Source organism: Teleopsis dalmanni, chromosome 1, assembly GCF_002237135.1.
Source record: "Teleopsis dalmanni isolate 2A chromosome 1, ASM223713v2, whole genome shotgun sequence".
NCBI classification, from domain to species: domain Eukaryota; kingdom Metazoa; phylum Arthropoda; class Insecta; order Diptera; family Diopsidae; genus Teleopsis; species Teleopsis dalmanni.
This window is the reverse complement of record NC_051846.1, coordinates 103,779,402-103,800,147: the sequence shown is the minus strand read 5'-3', so window position 1 is coordinate 103,800,147 and position 20,746 is coordinate 103,779,402. Positions and strand designations below refer to the sequence as shown.

At 35.5% G+C, this 20,746-nt stretch overlaps 1 protein-coding gene across 1 annotated transcript; it reads left to right on the top strand.

Moving 5' to 3' along the window:
- The first annotated feature begins 9,627 nt into the window (after positions 1-9,627).
- On the top strand, positions 9,628-11,607 carry LOC119663972. Its single transcript, XM_038073558.1, has one exon. The coding sequence runs from the start codon at positions 9,628-9,630 to the stop codon at positions 11,605-11,607; it is 1,980 nt and encodes a 659-aa protein (XP_037929486.1).
- The last annotated feature ends 9,139 nt before the right edge of the window (positions 11,608-20,746 follow it).

Below are 20,746 nucleotides of genomic sequence, written 5' to 3'. Positions count from 1 at the left end.
TTTTTTTTGTGAATTGCTATATTAATTAGAAATATATCAGATAAGGATCAGAGGTGTAACAAATATGGAGCCTACATATAATGAGGTCGAGGTAGATGAAGGTGCTAGCAGCCAGGTAAGAGGTGCTAGACCTAAAACTAAGAGACGTCCCTCAACAGGAAAGTTAGCTCAGAAGCCAGAAATAAAATCAGACGAGAAATATGCACGCCAAAGATCTTTTAGTTTCGATAGTAAACTCGAACATTTAACTCTTGATAAGGTTAGCGACTCCGAGAGTCCGACCGAGATCGAAACCAGATCGAAAGACAGAGAAACGGCAAGCAAAGGTAACAAAGAGTTACCTGGCTCGTCAATGAATGAAGAGTTGGTTAGGCAATTTGCAGGTATGATGAGACAACAACAAGAGTTCTTTACAGATTGTATTCAGTCTCTGAGAGTAGAAGTTGGGGCTCTGAATAATAGAATGAAAGAAGTGGAGGGGAAACCTTTAAGTACAAGTCCCCAACATGCTACAAATGTGAGTGTGGATTTTGATAAGCCATTTAAAAGGAACGTGGATTTAGAAAGATGGCACATCAAATTTGATGGCTCCAATCGAGATATGACGGTGGAAAGCTTTTTGTTTCGCGTCGAGAGAATGCGTGAGCAGTATGGTGTGTCATATCAGCAGCTGTTTACCAAATTCCATTGTCTGCTGTCAGGTGATGCTCTGAAATGGTTCTGGCAGTTATTGGAACACCAAGAAAGTAATCGGTATTTTGATTATTTTCAGTTAAAACCAAAGTTATTAGCTCAGTTTAAATAAGCAGAAAGTGATTATGATATAATCAGAAGGATCATGGAGCGGAAACAACAACCTAATGAAGATTTTGAGCGATTCTACAAAGACATCCATGACTTGACTTTCAGGCTGAAAAGGAAAATACCGGAGCCAGACCTGGCCGCTATTATCAAGAACAATATCAGAGCAGGATTGGCTAGCCTGTTGTTTTCAGCTACTTTCAGCTCTTTGACCGATCTACGGAGGGAGTGTAACCGAGCTGAAAAATTGTTAAGAGAAAACAAAGGGAGGAATCAACATATCAGTGAGGTTTGTCAGAAAGAAATAGAGTATAGGGACTAGAAAAATAACCCTAGATGGGGGGTAGAGGTAATAGGTTTGGAACATCGTGAGAAAGGTATGGATATGTCAAAAGTCCAAACTGATCCAGAACCGGAGAGATTGACCCGGTATAGAAGTGCGGTAGAGAAGGATGGTAATAACGATGTGGGAAAAAGTAGGCAAGATGGAGGTGCTCTTTGTCCATCACCTTTCCACTTAAATTTGTGCTATTCGTGCGATATGCCAGTAGACTTTTATAAAATTAGGCAAGGTTCTGACCAAAAAACCATGTGTAAGTCCCATTTTCATGATATGACGTGCTTTTTGTGCAACAAGAACTCATCCTATTGTAGATATGATGGTAATGAGGGAAACGGTTCAAGGACATGGACGCCCATCGATTCCATGTGGAATCGATGTCCACAGAAGCCGAACCCAGGGAACAGATACAAGTAGGGAAAAGAGGTGAACATCACAGCGAGCACTATAGCAGTAACGAAAGAACAAGGGTAGTTAAACCACTACATCAACACAATCTGGAATGTGAAGAGAACCGAGAAAGAATTTTTAATGTGGACGTATCAAACCAATGTAAAAGGAATAGGAAATTTAGAAAAATTTTAAAACTTAAGCAGAAAAGGCGTTTGGTTAAGACAAGTCTTAGTAAAATTGTAGGTACAATAGTTACATTAGATGGAGATAATAGAATTTATGTCAAAACTAAGGTTAATCAGGAAGAAGTGATGGCCTTATTAGACTCAGGAGCAATGGCCAACTGTATAGGAAAGGGAGCATTAGAGTTTCTACGAAAGCAACCAAGTAAGCTAGTGAAATTAACAGGTAAAGCCATAAAAACTGCCAGTGAGGGAGAGGTACCTGTGATTGGAGTAGTATCACTACCAGTCCTTTGGGAAGGTCAAACTGAAATTATGGATTTTTTAGTAGTACCCACACTACAGCAACCATTCTACTTTGGAATCGACTTCTGGAAGACATTTGAGATCCCCTTGATTACCAAGCGAATCCGAAAAGCTGAAACGTTAGGCAACATAGGCGAATTGACACCTTGTTCTGCTGATTTAAAATTAACCAAACAACACCCATTGAATACTAGCCAGCAAACGAAATTAGAGCAAGTTATTAAGGAATTTCCTTCTTTTAGTGAATTAGGCTTAGGAAGTACCAGTGTCGAAAGTCATAAGATAGAGGTAACGAATGAACAGCTACCGGTGAAGCAACGACACTACCCGATTTCGCCTGCTATTCAAAAGCTTATGTATGATGAATTAGATCGAATGTTGAGCCTAGGAGTTATTGAAGAAAGCAATAGTAGCTGGAGTTCGCCTGTAACCTTAGTTGTGAAGGAAAATAAACATAGGTGGTGTTTAGATGCACGTAAGGTCAACGATCGCACAATCAAAGACGCCTATCCTCTGCCCCACATTGAAGGTATCCTAAGTAGGTTGCAGGACACCAAGTATATTTCGACTTGGTGTCGATATATTGTGGGCAACGGCATTATTAAAACGGATCCTGCGAAAGTTGAGGCCATGAACATGTTTCCAGAGCCCAGAACAGCAAAACAACTTCGACGATTTCTGGGCATGACAGGATGGTACAGACGCTTTATACAAGATCACGCGACAACTGCTGCACCCCTGCATGACTGTCTCAGCAAAGGTAATTTAAAGAAATTCACCTTAACTGATTAGACCAAAGTCGCTTTTGACAAGTTAAAAACTAGCCTCATTACCGCACCAGTACTGACGAATCCCGATTTTAATCAACATTTTTACATCCAATGCGATGCTTCTGCAGATGGCGTAGGGGGTGTCCTGTTTCAAATAGATCAAGCTGGAAATGAACGACCTATAGCCTATATGTCTTCCAAGTTGAATAAAGCACAAAAGAATTACAGTGTGACCGAACAAGAGTGTCTTGCAGCTGTACTTAGTGTAAAGAAGTTAAGAGCGTATATAGAGGGCCTGCCATTCACAATCATAACGACCATGCGAGTCTCAAATGGTTGATGAACCAGCGTGATTTGTCCGGTAGACTAGCGAGATGGAGCTTGAAATTACAGGCATTTGACTTCAACATAGAATATAGAAAAGGTAATCAGAACATTGTACCTGATACACTATCAAGGATGTTTGTTGACGAGATAACACAAGACACTCGCAATCTAGATGTGGATTTGCAGTCACCTTTCTTTGTAACTGATGAATATAAAGCACTCATCGAATTAGTGACCAAGGAACACCAACGTTTACCTGACCTATGTACCTTAGACGGTTACGTGTATAAAAGGACCGATTTTCGAAGTGGCCACCCACTACAAGAGGATAGTACCTGGAAATTATGGGTTCCATCTGAATTGCGATGGTCATTAGCAGAACGAGTACACGTATCACTATCATCTGGACACGGAGGGGTGCAAAAGACCTTAGCAAAATTAAAGGTAAAATATTTCTGGCCAGGAATGGTTGGTGACGTTCAAACACTGATAAAAGAATACGAGATTTGCAATACTTCTAAGGTGTCAAATAGAATGAGAAAACCACTCATGGGAATGCAAACCATAACCGAAAAACCATTCCAACGTCTGTATGTGGATTTCATGGGACCTTACCCTAGGACTAGCACAGGCAATACGGTGATTTTTGTAGGACTAGACCACTTCTCAAAATACGTATTTCTCAAACCGATGCGTTCAGCTATAGTCCAGAATATGATAAAGTATCTTGAGACTGATGTCTTCCATACATTTGGTGTACCAGAATTCGTGCATTCCGATAACGGAAAACAATTTATTTCAGAAGCCTTTAATTCATTCTTGCAAAAATATGGAGTGAAACACATTCGAACTGGATTGTATTCTCCTCAAGCCAATGCTGCCGAACGAGTAAATCAGTCAGTACTTCAGATCGTTCGTTCTTATATACAAGAAAACCAACGTAATTGGGATCAGTATGTAAGTGAGGCAGCATTTGCACTCAGAAGTGTAAAACACAGCTCGATAGGTATGGAACCATATATGGCCGTGTTTGGGTCACATATGATTCAGCATGGCGCAGCATATGAGATAATGAGGAAACTGAGCTCCATACAACAATCCGAATTTGAAATATTAGAAGCGACAGACAAACAACTATTGATGCGAAAGAAACTGACGGCAGAATTGAAAGCAGCTCACCAGCGATCTGGAAGAGTGTATAATCAACGAAAAAAGGACATTCAGTTTAGAGCGGGGCAAGTAGTATATAGACGCAACTTCAGACAAAGTAAACAAGCTGATGGTTACAACGCGAAGTTAGGGAAGAAAAACGTGAAGTGCGTGATTTTAAAGGCAATAGGTTCTTCGCTATATGAGTTAGGAAACATGAATGGGGTTAGCATCGGGATATACCACGCGAAGGACATCTTTTGTCAGTAAGGAGTAAAAATCGTATCATGACAATTAAACGCCTGGCTAGATCAGTCGAAAAAGGGTGAGACTCTGTAACTCAGGGTATGGGTCGAAGTCACACGTTGGGCCCAAAAACACAAACAAAATAAAGTAAGGAAGCTGACAGCCTACCTTTGATGTTTTACAATGGTGCTCCATATTGCAGGCAACATCGGCACCGTTGAGCCTGTTATGTAGGCCTGTGTGGAAATAAAATGGTAATACAATAAGAATAAAAGAAATATTACAGACATTACCTCGGTTTACCCGCGACGCCCATAAGTACGGCCAACGTCCGTACCGGTGGTTGTTTTTTTTGTTAGGTGAGCGTGCACTTCACCATTTGAATCCGCACCAGATCCCATTGTTTTATTTTCTGCTTTGCGAATACTTTTTTTTATATTAGAATGAATTTTTTTTATATATATATAATTACTTTGTTTGTTTTTTATATATATATAAATTATTCACTAATCTTCAATCACTAAAAATTAGAAATGTGGATTGCTCGCACAATCAAAATAAAGAAATATGTAAAAGCTTTGGCACATTTTTTGTTTTGGTTTCTTTTGATCAAAGTGACAGCAATAGCTTTAGGAGTTGTAAAGATCAATGCTGCCAGAGCAATGCACAATGGAAGTATTAAAATAAGTTATAAAAGGAAAAAAGTGGGTGATGCAGGTGGAACGTTCGGAATGTACAAAAGAAAAACAGTATTAACTGAAGGTTCAAAGAACGACCTCCAAAAGTGTACGGAATGAGTTTACAACGGGTGAAATTACGGAAAGATGATAGATATAAAAAGGAAAGAGTGTTTGCTAGCGGCCTTCTTGAAAATGATTTGAACGGTGACGGTCGATGTCCGCGAGCAGTTAAAAAAGTTTTTTTATTGGTTCAATTTAAAATATGTGATTGAAATATATTAAATAATAAATAAAGTGGATATTTAAAAATAAAATACCAAAATAATGAATACTGAATTGAATACTGCAAATGATTATAATTGATAATTGTGTTATATTAAATTATTAAAAATATTCAGTGGAACAAAAATGTTAAAAATGACAATAGCATTTTTTTTTGCAATGCACTGTACATATGGTGTGAGAAATTTAATAAGTTAAAACTACCTAAAGTGCACTTTTATATGCAAGTTAGACATATGTACGAATGTACGAAAGAAATATTCTTTACGCTTTAAACGTTTAATTTATTCTTAAAAATCGGAGGCTTGAATTATCGCTAAAGAAAACTAAAAAGTTATAAACTAATATTTAAATATTCTTTACGTTTTAAACGTTTAATTTATTCTTAAAAATCGGAGGCTTAAATTATCGCTAAGAAAACTAAAAAGTTCTAAACTAATCTGTCCACTTAACTGATGGCCATAAATTGAAAACATCCCTATCTCAGTGGCATGAATAAGGCAGCAGCAAAGAACAACAAGTGAAAAGTAAATCCACCGGATGAAGAATTAGTTACTCTAACTGATCCCATTTTACAAATGAATGGCACATCACGCAATGATCTTATTGACTATGCAGAATCTGTAGAAGCTCCACAAGAAAGCAGCAACAAGACAGCAGAAACAACAACAGCTAAGTGGCGAAAAATTCATTATTTCACATGATATACCTATATCATTTATAAAATTTTTTTTTAATAATTATTTTATTATATAATTTTCATAATTTTTATTATTTTTTTTATTATTATTGAATTCTTATATCATTTATATCATTTATAAAATTTTTTTAATAATTATTTTATTATATAATTTTCATAATTTTTATTATTTTTTTTATTATTGAATTCTTATATCATTTATATCATTTATAAAATTTTTTTAATAATTATTTTACTATATAATTTTCATAATTTTTATTATTTTTATTATTATTGGATTCTTAATATTTAATTAAATTAATTGTTGAAACAGGAGTCAGAAGGAAAAAAGGGGAAAAGAAACATTTAAACTTAATATATATGTGGGTATATAGGCAACAACCAATATACTATGAAAGTACTTAAGAGTACAGATAGAAAGAGAGTCTTAGGTTTTATTTTAATTACAGGTTTCCTGGCTGGTGACGTCACCAACGTGGAGGCGATTCGTAAATAAGAGTAGCTGGATAAAAAAATGCTACTTGTAATGATCCTCTCTTTGTTTGTTTATCTTTTTACTTATTTTCTTTTTCTCTTTGGGTTTTTTTTACTCTTGATTTATTTTTGTTTAATATTTCTAATATTATTTGAATTTGTTCATTATTTTCTTATATTTTTTTTTATTTTTTTTTATTTAATATTTCTTTTAATTTTATCATGTCAATAATTTCATTTACATAATTATATTTAATAAAATGAAGTTTGTTAGTTATTTAAGCTTAGTTTAAATACCTTTTTGCTTGTTTTCTTTTTCTCTTTGGTTTTTTTTTACTCTGAATTTATTGTGTTAAATATTTCTAATATTATATGAATTGTTCATTATTTTCTTATATTTTTTTTTATTTTTTTCTATTTAATATTTCTTTTAATTTTATCATGTCAATAATTTCATTTACATAATTATATTTAATAAAATGAAGTTTGTTAGTTATTTAAGCTTAGATTAAATATTTGTAACTCATCATTTATTTTTGTTTGTTTTGATTCAACCAAAAATATAAGTCATTAAAACCAATAATTTTTTTTGTTTAGTTGAAAGGTTATTTAGATATATTATATGGAAAAGAAAAATTCCAACATGATGTCTGGCTAGGGATATATTAAGCTCAATAGGTTAGTACAGGGACATGTTATTAGGGGCGTATAGGAGAAGAATGTAATAGACTGCTTATGAAGATAGAACAGTTGACAGGACTGAAAGACTTGAAAAAAAAATTACTAAATAGAACTAGATAGAATTTGTCAATGGCACGATATTTTTTTTTGTTTGTTGTCAGCCGGTGGCCAATAGTTGCCAAGAACTTACACCCAAAAACGGCGAGCATACCGGGCCTGCCAGCGTGCCATGCTAGGCTTCTAGAACCACCATAATCACAACATGGCTGACATAACAAATGGTGCCCAACGAACGACGAGACAACGACGAGATAACAGAGACAACTTTGGGACAGACAACGGAGATTTGCATTTACTTAATTGATCGATTAGCCAGTGGCTTAGTTAACATTCCTCTTGTAAAAGTTTGTTAAAACAAACTATACATTGCGATGTCACTTAGTTTTTAGGTAGATTGTTGGTTGAAAATGTTATTTAGTTTTTTTAAATTTTTTTACTATGAAGTATGGTTAGTTATAACCGGCAGGTTGACTAACAATTGTCTTGTCTAATTTCTGTTCCGACGGAATAGGCATTGCAGTACTAGCGTAGTTCATTTCGTTTGATATGAAGTCGTTTTATCTTGAACCAGTTAAAAGTAAAACTATGTCTTCAAAGTTTTTTAGGAAAGTCAATTACATAAACTCTTTCATCCATACCTGAGTAATGATAGATTTAGGTATTGTTGTGTTAGGGCCAGTGGGATTGACTTACTTAACAAGTAATTCTTGAGTAGATATCAGGACGATAGAATTACATGACAGACAGACAGATAGACGAACGTTTTATATAAACTCATAAGCAAGTTTACGTCTAATCATGATGTGTCCTGATTAATAGTACTACCCAGAGCTTAGTAGTAATTTGAATTTAATTTATAACAAGGACACAAATTGCCATTATAGTAAATTGGTAATAAGTTTAATAATATCATAATATAATAAGTTTTTTTTGAGTTCCCAAAAGCAAAACCTTATTATAATATATATGAAGTAATTTTTCGAATTTTTCTTTAACTCCGATAGTTAACAAGTTCTTGCTAGATAGAATAGTTTTATCTGAATTCAATTTTTGAAATTTTTTTTGTGAATTGCTATATTAATTAGAAATATATCAGATAAGGATCAGAGGTGTAACAAATATGGAGCCTACATATAATGAGGTCGAGGTAGATGAAGGTGCTAGCAGCCAGGTAAGAGGTGCTAGACCTAAAACTAAGAGACGTCCCTTAACAGGAAAGTTAGCTCAGAAGCCAGAAATAAAATCAGACGAGAAATATGCACGCCAAAGATCTTTTAGTTTCGATAGTAAACTCGAACATTTAACTCTTGATAAGGTTAGCGACTCCGAGAGTCCGACCGAGATCGAAACCAGATCGAAAGACAGAGAAACGGCACGCAAAGGTAACAAAGAGTTACCTGGCTCGTCAATGAATGAAGAGTTGGTTAGGCAATTTGCAGGTATGATGAGACAACAACAAGAGTTCTTTACAGATTGTATTCAGTCTCTGAGAGTAGAAGTTGGGGCTCTGAATAATAGAATGAAAGTAGTGGAGGGGAAACCTTTAAGTACAAGTCCCCAACATGCTACAAATGTGAGTGTGGATTTTGATAAGCCATTTAAAAGGAACGTGGATTTAGAAAGATGGCACATCAAATTTGATGGCTCCAATCGAGATATGACGGTGGAAAGCTTTTTGTTTCGCGTCGAGAGAATGCGTGAGCAGTATGGTGTGTCATATCAGCAGCTGTTTACCAAATTCCATTGTCTGCTGTCAGGTGATGCTCTGAAATGGTTCTGGCAGTTATTGGAACACCAAGAAAGTAATCGGTATTTTGATTATTTTCAGTTAAAACCAAAGTTATTAGCTCAGTTTAAATAAGCAGAAAGTGATTATGATATAATCAGAAGGATCATGGAGCGGAAACAACAACCTAATGAAGATTTTGAGCGATTCTACAAAGACATCCATGACTTGACTTTCAGGCTGAAAAGGAAAATACCGGAGCCAGACCTGGCCGCTATTATCAAGAACAATATCAGAGCAGGATTGGCTAGCCTGTTGTTTTCAGCTACTTTCAGCTCTTTGACCGATCTACGGAGGGAGTGTAACCGAGCTGAAAAATTGTTAAGAGAAAACAAAGGGAGGAATCAACATATCAGTGAGGTTTGTCAGAAAGAAATAGAGTATAGGGACTAGAAAAATAACCCTAGATGGGGGGTAGAGGTAATAGGTTTGGAACATCGTGAGAAAGGTATGGATATGTCAAAAGTCCGAACTGATCCAGAACCGGAGAGATTGACCCGGTATAGAAGTGCGGTAGAGAAGGATGGTAATAACGATGTGGGAAAAAGTAGGCAAGATGGAGGTGCTCTTTGTCCATCACCTTTCCACTTAAATTTGTGCTATTCGTGCGATATGCCAGTAGACTTTTATAAAATTAGGCAAGGTTCTGACCAAAAAACCATGTGTAAGTCCCATTTTCATGATATGACGTGCTTTTTGTGCAACAAGAACTCATCGTATTGTAGATATGATGGTAATGAGGGAAACGGTTCAAGGACATGGACGCCCAAGGACATGGACGCCCATCGATTCCATGTGGAATCGATGTCCACAGAAGCCGAACCCAGGGTACAGATACAAGTAGGGAAAAGAGGTGAACATCACAGCGAGCACTGTAGCAGTAACGAAAGAACAAGGGTAGTTAAACCACTACATCAACACAATCTGGAATGTGAAGAGAACCGAGAAAGAATTTTTAATGTGGACGTATCAAACCAATGTAAAAGGAATAGGAAATTTAGAAAAATTTTAAAACTTAGGCAGAAAAGGCGTTTGGTTAAGACAAGTCTTAGTAAAATTGTAGGTACAATAGTTACATTAGATGGAGATAATAGAATTTATGTCAAAACTAAGGTTAATCAGGAAGAAGTGATGGCCTTATTAGACTCAGGAGCAATGGCCAACTGTATAGGAAAGGGAGCATTAGAGTTTCTACGAAAGCAACCAAGTAAGCTAGTGAAATTAACAGGTAAAGCCATAAAAACTGCCAGTGAGGGAGAGGTACCTGTGATTGGAGTAGTATCACTACCAGTCCTTTGGGAAGGTCAAACTGAAATTATGGATTTTTTAGTAGTACCCACACTACAGCAACCATTCTACTTTGGAATCGACTTCTGGAAGACATTTGAGATCCCCTTGATTACCAAGCGAATCCGAAAAGCTGAAACGTTAGGCAACATAGGCGAATTGACACCTTGTTCTGCTGATTTAAAATTAACCAAACAACACCCATTGAATACTAGCCAGCAAACGAAATTAGAGCAAGTTATTAAGGAATTTCCTTCTTTTAGTGAATTAGGCTTAGGAAGTACCAGTGTCGAAAGTCATAAGATAGAGGTAACGAATGAACAGCTACCGATGAAGCAACGACACTACCCGATTTCGCCTGCTATTCAAAAGCTTATGTATGATGAATTAGATCGAATGTTGAGCCTAGGAGTTATTGAAGAAAGCAATAGTAGCTGGAGTTCGCCTGTAACCTTAGTTGTGAAGGAAAATAAACATAGGTGGTGTTTAGATGCACGTAAGGTCAACGATCGCACAATCAAAGACGCCTATCCTCTGCCCCACATTGAAGGTATCCTAAGTAGGTTGCAGGACACCAAGTATATTTCGACGATAGATCTCAAGGATGCCTTTTGGCAAATTCCGTTGGAGAGGGAATCAAGAGAGAAGACAGCGTTTACGGTACCAGGTAGGCCACTGTACCAGTTTACGGTTATGCCATTCGGGCTGTGTAATGCCGCTCAGAGAATGTGTCGTCTGATGGACAAGGTTATTCCAGCAGCTCTACGTGAACGTGTATTCGTTTATCTTGATGACCTATTGGTATGCTCAAGTGATTTCGAAACTCATATGATGTTATTAAAGAAAGTTGCTGATTGTCTAAGCAAAGCTAACTTGACAATTAATGTACAGAAAAGTAAGTTCTGTCATATAGAAGTAAAGTATCTGGGATATATTGTGGGCAACGGCATTATTAAAACGGATCCTGCGAAAGTTGAGGCCATGAACATGTTTCCAGAGCCCAGAACAGCAAAACAACTTCGACGATTTCTGGGCATGACAGGATGGTACAGACGCTTTATACAAGATCACGCGACAACTGCTGCACCCCTGCATGACTGTCTCAGCAAAGGTAATTTAAAGAAATTCACCTTAACTGATTAGACCAAAGTCGCTTTTGACAAGTTAAAAACTAGCCTCATTACCGCACCAGTACTGACGAATCCCGATTTTAATCAACATTTTTACATCCAATGCGATGCTTCTGCAGATGGCGTAGGGGGTGTCCTGTTTCAAATAGATCAAGCTGGAAATGAACGACCTATAGCCTATATGTCTTCCAAGTTGATTAAAGCACAAAAGAATTACAGTGTGACCGAACAAGAGTGTCTTGCAGCTGTACTTAGTGTAAAGAAGTTAAGAGCGTATATAGAGGGCCTGCCATTCACAATCATAACGACCATGCGAGTCTCAAATGGTTGATGAACCAGCGTGATTTGTCCGGTAGACTAGCGAGATGGAGCTTGAAATTACAGGCATTTGACTTCAACATAGAACATACATTGTGACCGAAAAGTTTCCGGTCATAAATAAATAAAACGCAAAATTCTTAATCTTCATCAATATTTATTTTATCTCCTTCAAAATATGCTCCATTAGAAGCGATAACACAAATGCCAACGTTTCTTCCAATCATCAAAACATTTTTATAGGCGCTTTCCGGTATGGCTTTGAGTTCCCTCTGCGAATTCTGTTTTACGTCTTCTATGGATTCAAAACGCGTTCCTCTGAGTGGTAATTTGAGGTTGGGAAACAGGAAAAAGTCACACGGTGCAAGATCAGGTGAATACGGTGGCTGTTCGATGGTATTTATTGAATGTTTGGCCTTAAAATCGTTGATAATGTTGAACAAATTGAGGTGAATCGGAACAAGCCGGGCGTTGACACGTCGCATACACAAATTGTCCACCAAAATCAAACGAGCCATCTCACGACCGATGCCTAGCTCTCGTGCTATCTCTCTAACACTCACATGAGGATTTTTGAACACGATTTCCTTTGCCTTTTCAATGTTTTCGTCGGTGGTAGAGGTCGAAGGTCGTCCAGAACGCGGCATGTCTTCGACGGTCGTACGACAGTCCTGAAAGGCTTTGTACCACTCATAAACTTGAGTTTTCGATAAAACTGATTCCCCATAAGCCTTTTGTAGCATTCGCAACGATTCTGCACACGAAATTTCGTTCGAAAAACAAAATTTGATGCAAACTCTTTGTTCAATATTTTTTTCCATTGTTTTTTTCGCAACGCACTACTGAGGTGAACTGGTTTCAACAGCTGCCGTAAACGAACTGTCCGACAGATCGCGCTCATTTTGGCATAGTAATTAAGGACATGTGCTGCCAAACTACATAAACTTAAAATATCGAAAAATATACAGCGCGCGAATTTTAAATGAGAACCTCCGAAAACCTTTCGGTCACAATGTAGAAAAGGTAATCAGAACATTGTACCTGATACACTATCAAGGATGTTTGTTGACGAGATAACACAAGACACACTTATATTAGAATGAATTTTTTTTATATATATATAATTACTTTGTTTGTTTTTTATATATATATAAATTATTCACTAATCTTCAATCACTAAAAATTAGAAATGTGGATTGCTCGCACAATCAAAATAAAGAAATATGTAAAAGCTTTGGCACATTTTTTGTTTTGGTTTCTTTTGATCAAAGTGACAGCAATAGCTTTAGGAGTTGTAAAGATCAATGCTGCCAGAGCAATGCACAATGGAAGTATTAAAATAAGTTATAAAAGGAAAAAAGTGGGTGATGCAGGTGGAACGTTCGGAATGTACAAAAGAAAAACAGTATTAACTGAAGGTTCAAAGAACGACCTCCAAAAGTGTACGGAATGAGTTTACAACGGGTGAAATTACGGAAAGATGATAGATATAAAAAGGAAAGAGTGTTTGCTAGCGGCCTTCTTGAAAATGATTTGAACGGTGACGGTCGATGTCCGCGAGCAGTTAAAAAAGTTTTTTTATTGGTTCAATTTAAAATATGTGATTGAAATATATTAAATAATAAATAAAGTGGATATTTAAAAATAAAATACCAAAATAATGAATACTGAATTGAATACTGCAAATGATTATAATTGATAATTGTGTTATATTAAATTATTAAAAATATTCAGTGGAACAAAAATGTTAAAAATGACAATAGCATTTTTTTTTGCAATGCACTGTACATATGGTGTGAGAAATTTAATAAGTTAAAACTACCTAAAGTGCAGTTTTATATGCAAGTTAGACATATGTACGAATGTACGAAAGAAATATTCTTTACGCTTTAAACGTTTAATTTATTCTTAAAAATCGGAGGCTTGAATTATCGCTAAAGAAAACTAAAAAGTTATAAACTAATATTTAAATATTCTTTACGTTTTAAACGTTTAATTTATTCTTAAAAATCGGAGGCTTAAATTATCGCTAAGAAAACTAAAAAGTTCTAAACTAATCTGTCCACTTAACTGATGGCCATAAATTGAAAACATCCCTATCTCAGTGGCATGAATAAGGCAGCAGCAAAGAACAACAAGTGAAAAGTAAATCCACCGGATGAAGAATTAGTTACTCTAACTGATCCCATTTTACAAATGAATGGCACATCACGCAATGATCTTATTGACTATGCAGAATCTGTAGAAGCTCCACAAGAAAGCAGCAACAAGACAGCAGAAACAACAACAGCTAAGTGGCGAAAAATTCATTATTTCACATGATATACCTATATCATTTATAAAATTTTTTTTTAATAATTATTTTATTATATAATTTTCATAATTTTTATTATTTTTTTTATTATTATTGAATTCTTATATCATTTATATCATTTATAAAATTTTTTTAATAATTATTTTATTATATAATTTTCATAATTTTTATTATTTTTTTTATTATTGAATTCTTATATCATTTATATCATTTATAAAATTTTTTTAATAATTATTTTACTATATAATTTTCATAATTTTTATTATTTTTATTATTATTGGATTCTTAATATTTAATTAAATTAATTGTTGAAACAGGAGTCAGAAGGAAAAAAGGGGAAAAGAAACATTTAAACTTAATATATATGTGGGTATATAGGCAACAACCAATATACTATGAAAGTACTTAAGAGTACAGATAGAAAGAGAGTCTTAGGTTTTATTTTAATTACAGGTTTCCTGGCTGGTGACGTCACCAACGTGGAGGCGATTCGTAAATAAGAGTAGCTGGATAAAAAAATGCTACTTGTAATGATCCTCTCTTTGTTTGTTTATCTTTTTACTTATTTTCTTTTTCTCTTTGGGTTTTTTTTACTCTTGATTTATTTTTGTTTAATATTTCTAATATTATTTGAATTTGTTCATTATTTTCTTATATTTTTTTTTATTTTTTTTTATTTAATATTTCTTTTAATTTTATCATGTCAATAATTTCATTTACATAATTATATTTAATAAAATGAAGTTTGTTAGTTATTTAAGCTTAGTTTAAATACCTTTTTGCTTGTTTTCTTTTTCTCTTTGGTTTTTTTTTACTCTGAATTTATTGTGTTAAATATTTCTAATATTATATGAATTGTTCATTATTTTCTTATATTTTTTTTTATTTTTTTCTATTTAATATTTCTTTTAATTTTATCATGTCAATAATTTCATTTACATAATTATATTTAATAAAATGAAGTTTGTTAGTTATTTAAGCTTAGATTAAATATTTGTAACTCATCATTTATTTTTGTTTGTTTTGATTCAACCAAAAATATAAGTCATTAAAACCAATAATTTTTTTTGTTTTGTTGAAAGGTTATTTAGATATATTATATGGAAAAGAAAAATTCCAACATGATGTCTGGCTAGGGATATATTAAGCTCAATAGGTTAGTACAGGGACATGTTATTAGGGGCGTATAGGAGAAGAATGTAATAGACTGCTTATGAAGATAGAACAGTTGACAGGACTGAAAGACTTGAAAAAAAAAATTACTAAATAGAACTAGATAGAATTTGTCAATGGGACGATATTTTTTTTTGTTTGTTGTCAGCCGGTGGCCAATAGTTGCCAAGAACTTACACCCAAAAACGGCGAGCATACTGGGCCTGTCAGCGTGCCATGCTAGGCTTCTAGAACCACCATAATCACAACATGGCTGACATAACATATGTGTTGTTGGAACACCATGAGTCAATACAGTGGGCCGTTGTATATGTTCAAAGAAATAAAGCCTGGAATAATGGCGACATCGTTCAAGGAATCATTGTCCTTACCTATATTTGAAGAATGTCTTACGTAGTTGCAATTTATCTGCAATATATAGTATTAAATATATTTTTAAGTATTTTAATAAATTATATATTTATACCTGTACACAGCTAGCAACTGCTACTATAAAATTAAAGCGTTTTCGGTGGCTCGCAAATGTGGCAAAAAACGCATGCTGGCTTATATTCGCTAAGCAAGACATTGGCATCACTGTTGCAATCTATCAATCGTTATGTTTTGGCAAATAGCAAATGTTACATATGTACACATCAGAGAATATCTTTTATTGAATGGAAACTAAACCCACCTCGATAAAACTAAGAGAAATTACTTAAGAAAATTCATTTTGTATAACATTTTTGTCACACGTATTAAGTAAGTGTGATTACACCGCACTTTTACGCTCTTTCACGCTCTTTCAGGGCTGTTGCATAACTTTTCTTCAACTACTTACCGTACAAGTTTTTATTTAGACAGATATAAAAACACTCATAAATAAATATAAGTATAAATTACATATAATTTAAGTATTATAATATTTAATTAAATGGATTTATTTACATTAACGTATTATTGTACAAAAAGTTTTTTTGATTGTAATTGAATATGTTACACAATTATTTATACACTTTTCTTAACTATTTATATATTTTTCATGTACGGAAAATAGTTCAGAAGGGTTTCATATAAAATGTTTGAAGCAATAAAAATCTATTTTAGCTTAAAATTGAAAAAAAAATGTTTTGAAATTAAATTCAGTATATTATCATGTTAATAATGTTTTCCATTTAAATGCCTTATGAAGTAAAAATATTTGTAAATTGGGTATATTATATAATGAAATTTAAAGTTATATGACATAAGTATATATGTGGGTTGCTAATTCCACTATAGCTTAACTTTTATGTGCTTGCTCCTCACCGGTTCGGACACAAAAGAGAGCGATACTTGATTGCGTTCTTTTTTCATACCATCCTTAAGTTGCAATGCCACAACGTTGTTATCATGCTTTCCGCGCGTTATAAACTATTTGTGGTTGCCATATTCGCCACAGTACTCCCCCCTTAGAAGATAGCCAGTGAGTGTGATCTTCTATTTGCCTATGGCGTCTGACTGCAATAGACTGTTGCTCAATTGAAGCGGGTTTTCTTTGGCGAACGTGATTTTTTTCTTCGTACCTTTTACTGATGGTGTGTTATGCTTTGGCCTAGGAATGTTTAACAAAATTTCTAAGAACTTCGGTTCTGATAAAACATATGTATTCTCCAGGAATGCTGGCTTTAATCTTTCGATTGAAACGTTCAATTTTTTGTCACCTACTTCAATTGTGAACACTCGTTCACTTATTTTGTGATCTGAACGTAGGAAAACGTGTGAACAATTGTTGAGTTCTTTGTGTATGAAAATCGACCTGTTGCTATGCAATTTCTTCAGTTGCAGTTTCGTGCTTGTGGACAACAACTGTTTAAGCTCTTCATAATCTTCCTGGTGCTTGCTTATCCGCTCTAAGCTGCAAGTTTCATGTACACATGTACGATTTCGGTCGTGAATTCTGCTATGTAGCTCAGATGGCGTAATTGGCGAGGAGATACCTTGTTGGCTTGCTGCTGAAAAGCGAACATCAAATGGCTTATGGTCGGTTCGGATGACGAAATGACGCCCTTCATGCAGATGACGAATATGCTTTATAGATGCGTAAACTGCTAGGAGTTCTCTGTCATAGGTGCTGTAATTCATTTCTGCCGACTTAAGCTTGGCGGAGAACAACGCTACAGGTTTCCACTGGTCGTTGTTTCGCTGCTCCAGAACTGATCCTATTGCAAGCTGGAAGCATCGGTTGAAAGACGAAGAGATGCTGTTGGTGATAAGAATACTAGTTGCGTTAACGTTGATATGCCCGCCTTACAATTTTCAAACGATGTGTTAAGTTCTGCTGTTCAGACGATTTCTGTCTTATCTCTCTTCTTGAATTCTTTCAGTAGGCTGCTTAGGGGTGCTTGTTACTGTGCTGTTCGAGGAATGTACTTTCGATAATAATTGACAACTCCAAGGAATTGACGAATTTCATGAACTGTCTTAGGTCGAACATAATTTTGAATGGCTTCCACACGCTCCGCTGGGGATTCATGCCACTTGCTAACAAATTATAACCTAAGAACTGCAATTCATTGACACCGAACTCGCATTTGGAAATATTAACGCCAAGATGTGCTTCATATAGTTTGTCTAGCACGATTTCTACATGATTTTCATGTTCTGCCATGTTTCGTGAAAAACCCAATACGTCATCCAGATAACAGAAAACAAAAGGAATATTTCTGAATCCATATGTTTTTGAAACGTTTGTGTCGCGTTTTATAAAACGAATTCGAACATGTATAAAAACGAATTCGAACATGCCTAGTGGAATGGTTACTGTAGTTTTAGAGATGTCTTCTGAGGCCATTAGTATATTGTAATACACTTTGTTGATATCGATTTTTGAGAATTTACAGACTTCCAAAAGTTTCTCAGAAATTTGATCCAGGAACGGTATTGGATATTTGTCTGGTTTAGTATGTGCATTTAGCCTGCGGAAATCTCCACACGCTCTCCAACCGCCGGTTTCTTTTTCACTAGATGAACGGGACTGGACCATTGACTATCAAATGGTCGCACTATTCCGTGTTCGAGCAATGTGCTGAACTCGTCCATAATGGCTGTTAGTTTCTCACCTGCATAACGCCTCGGCTTCCCGGCTATCGGTTGACAATCCGTTACCATACGGTTATTTAACTGCGAATTTTTCGGAAGGCGGTATGAGTTGGGATTATCTAGGTCAACATACGTTCTTATTATTGTGAAGAGATTGCTATTTTTGTGCACCGTTGAGATCGAGTGCATGATGACATTTTTGATCGCACCAGTCACATTTAACGTTGTTAGCGGATCAATTAGCTTTTTTTTCTTTATGTCTAATATGAGACCATATCTTGATAAAAACTCTGCTCCTATGATCGGCGATTTTACATCGGCTATGATGAAGCTCCAACAAAAATCACGACGAAGGCCTAGGTCAACTTTCAACCTTTTGACTCCAAATGTATTTATTGTTGTGTTGTTCACTGCAAATAATTTGACGTCTTAACTTGTAATTAGATCTGGCTTGCTATTGATGAGAGTTACTGGCACAACTGAGACAACTGAACATGTGTCAATTAAGAAGTTCAATTTGTTTAGTTGGTCAAAGAGATGAAGACGGGTCTCGATCGTGCAGCTGGAAGGTGCATTATCGCATGCCATTTTCCTCTGTTGGTGTTGAGCTGTGATTTCCAGCTGCCTTGCTAAAATCCCATGGTGGTGTGCATTTATACGCCCTGGACCCAAATCGTATATGATAACTGCATTTTTTGTTTCTAACATTATTTTGCCTGCGACCTCTTTTTTCGTAACGATGGTCCGCACTGCTACCACGACTGCTGGATTTTAATTGCGCCGTTAATTCACTCAAGCTGCATATAATTTGCTGTACTGCTGTCTCTATTGCCAGAACTCGCGCTTCTAACGACGATGACGATTGAGTAAAATGAGCGCCAGTTGTTGAAGTTGTAGCCATAACGTATTGTGGTGTTGGTGAATTGTCCATGATACGGTCAGCTAATTCACCCATACTCATGATGTAAGTCGCCACCGATTCCGATTTAAAAAAAACTATGTGTGCAAAATTTTGTTTTTTGTAAAGACGAATTTTGTTTTTGTATATCTTTAATTATTTAATCGTGAAAACGACATATTTGTTTCTTTTACGTTGATCGGGGTCACCAATTGTGGTTTGCTAATTCCACTATAGCTTAACTTTTATGTGCTTCCTCGTTACCGGTTCGTATGCAAAAGAGAGCGATGCTTGATTGCGTTCTGTTTTTATACCATCCTTAGGTTGTGATGTCACAACGTTGTCATCATGCTTTCCGCGTGATATAAACTATTTGTAGTTGCCATATTCGCCACACATATATATATATTTTTTTTTTAAATTTATATTCTTGTATTACAATCTGTCAATTAGGAATAGACAATAAACAACATTTAAAAGTGACTAAATACTTAAAGTTTTTGTGAGGTTGAAGGGACTGTACTCAGTAGTACATCCGTCTGTTAGAGTCGGACACATTAAAGTTCCTGTCCTTCTGCTATCATTCTGCTCATAAAGTATAATGAATGAATGATGTGGAATGATGTAACATACGTTTCTTGTGTTTACTGGTTTGGCTTTTTATAACATCCTTAACTACAGGAATGTTGAGATCGCGATGTATACATTCATTTGTTATATATCTAGGAACATTTAAGATTAATCTAAAGGTTTTTGATTGAAAACGTTGGATAATCTCAATATTTGAAGATGCAGCAGTTCCCCAGAGTTCAATGCCATATGTCCAGATTGGTTTGAGTATAGCTTTGTAGATAAGAAGTTTATTTTCGACTGAGAGCTTTGAACTTTTGTTCAGTACCCAATAGAGCTCCCGCAGTCCGATGTCAAGTGCTTTTCTTTTTGTTAAAATATGATGCTTCCAAGTTAGTTTCGTGCAAAGCATATTCCTAAATATTTACCTTGGGTAGATTGAGGGATTAACACATCGATAAGGCGTACCGGTGGGCAATTTTCCTTCTCAGTGTAAAGGTTATTTGTGAAGATTTAGACTCATTTGCTTTTATTCTACAGGTTTTAAGCCACTGGGAAATGTCATCTAGCGCTCGCTGGAGTTTGTTGGATGCTAACTGGTGATTTTCGTCTGTAGCAATTACCACAGTATCATCAGCAAAAGTTCAAATCTCAGTACCAACGGTGGTAGGCAAGTCGTTATTGAAGAGTAAGTATAACACTGGTCCCAAGACACTGCCTTGTGGCACTCCAGCCTGAATTGGCTGCAAAGTTGACATTTCATCCCCCTGTTTTACGAAGAAATATCGTGATTCGATGTAAGATTTTAAGAAAATATAG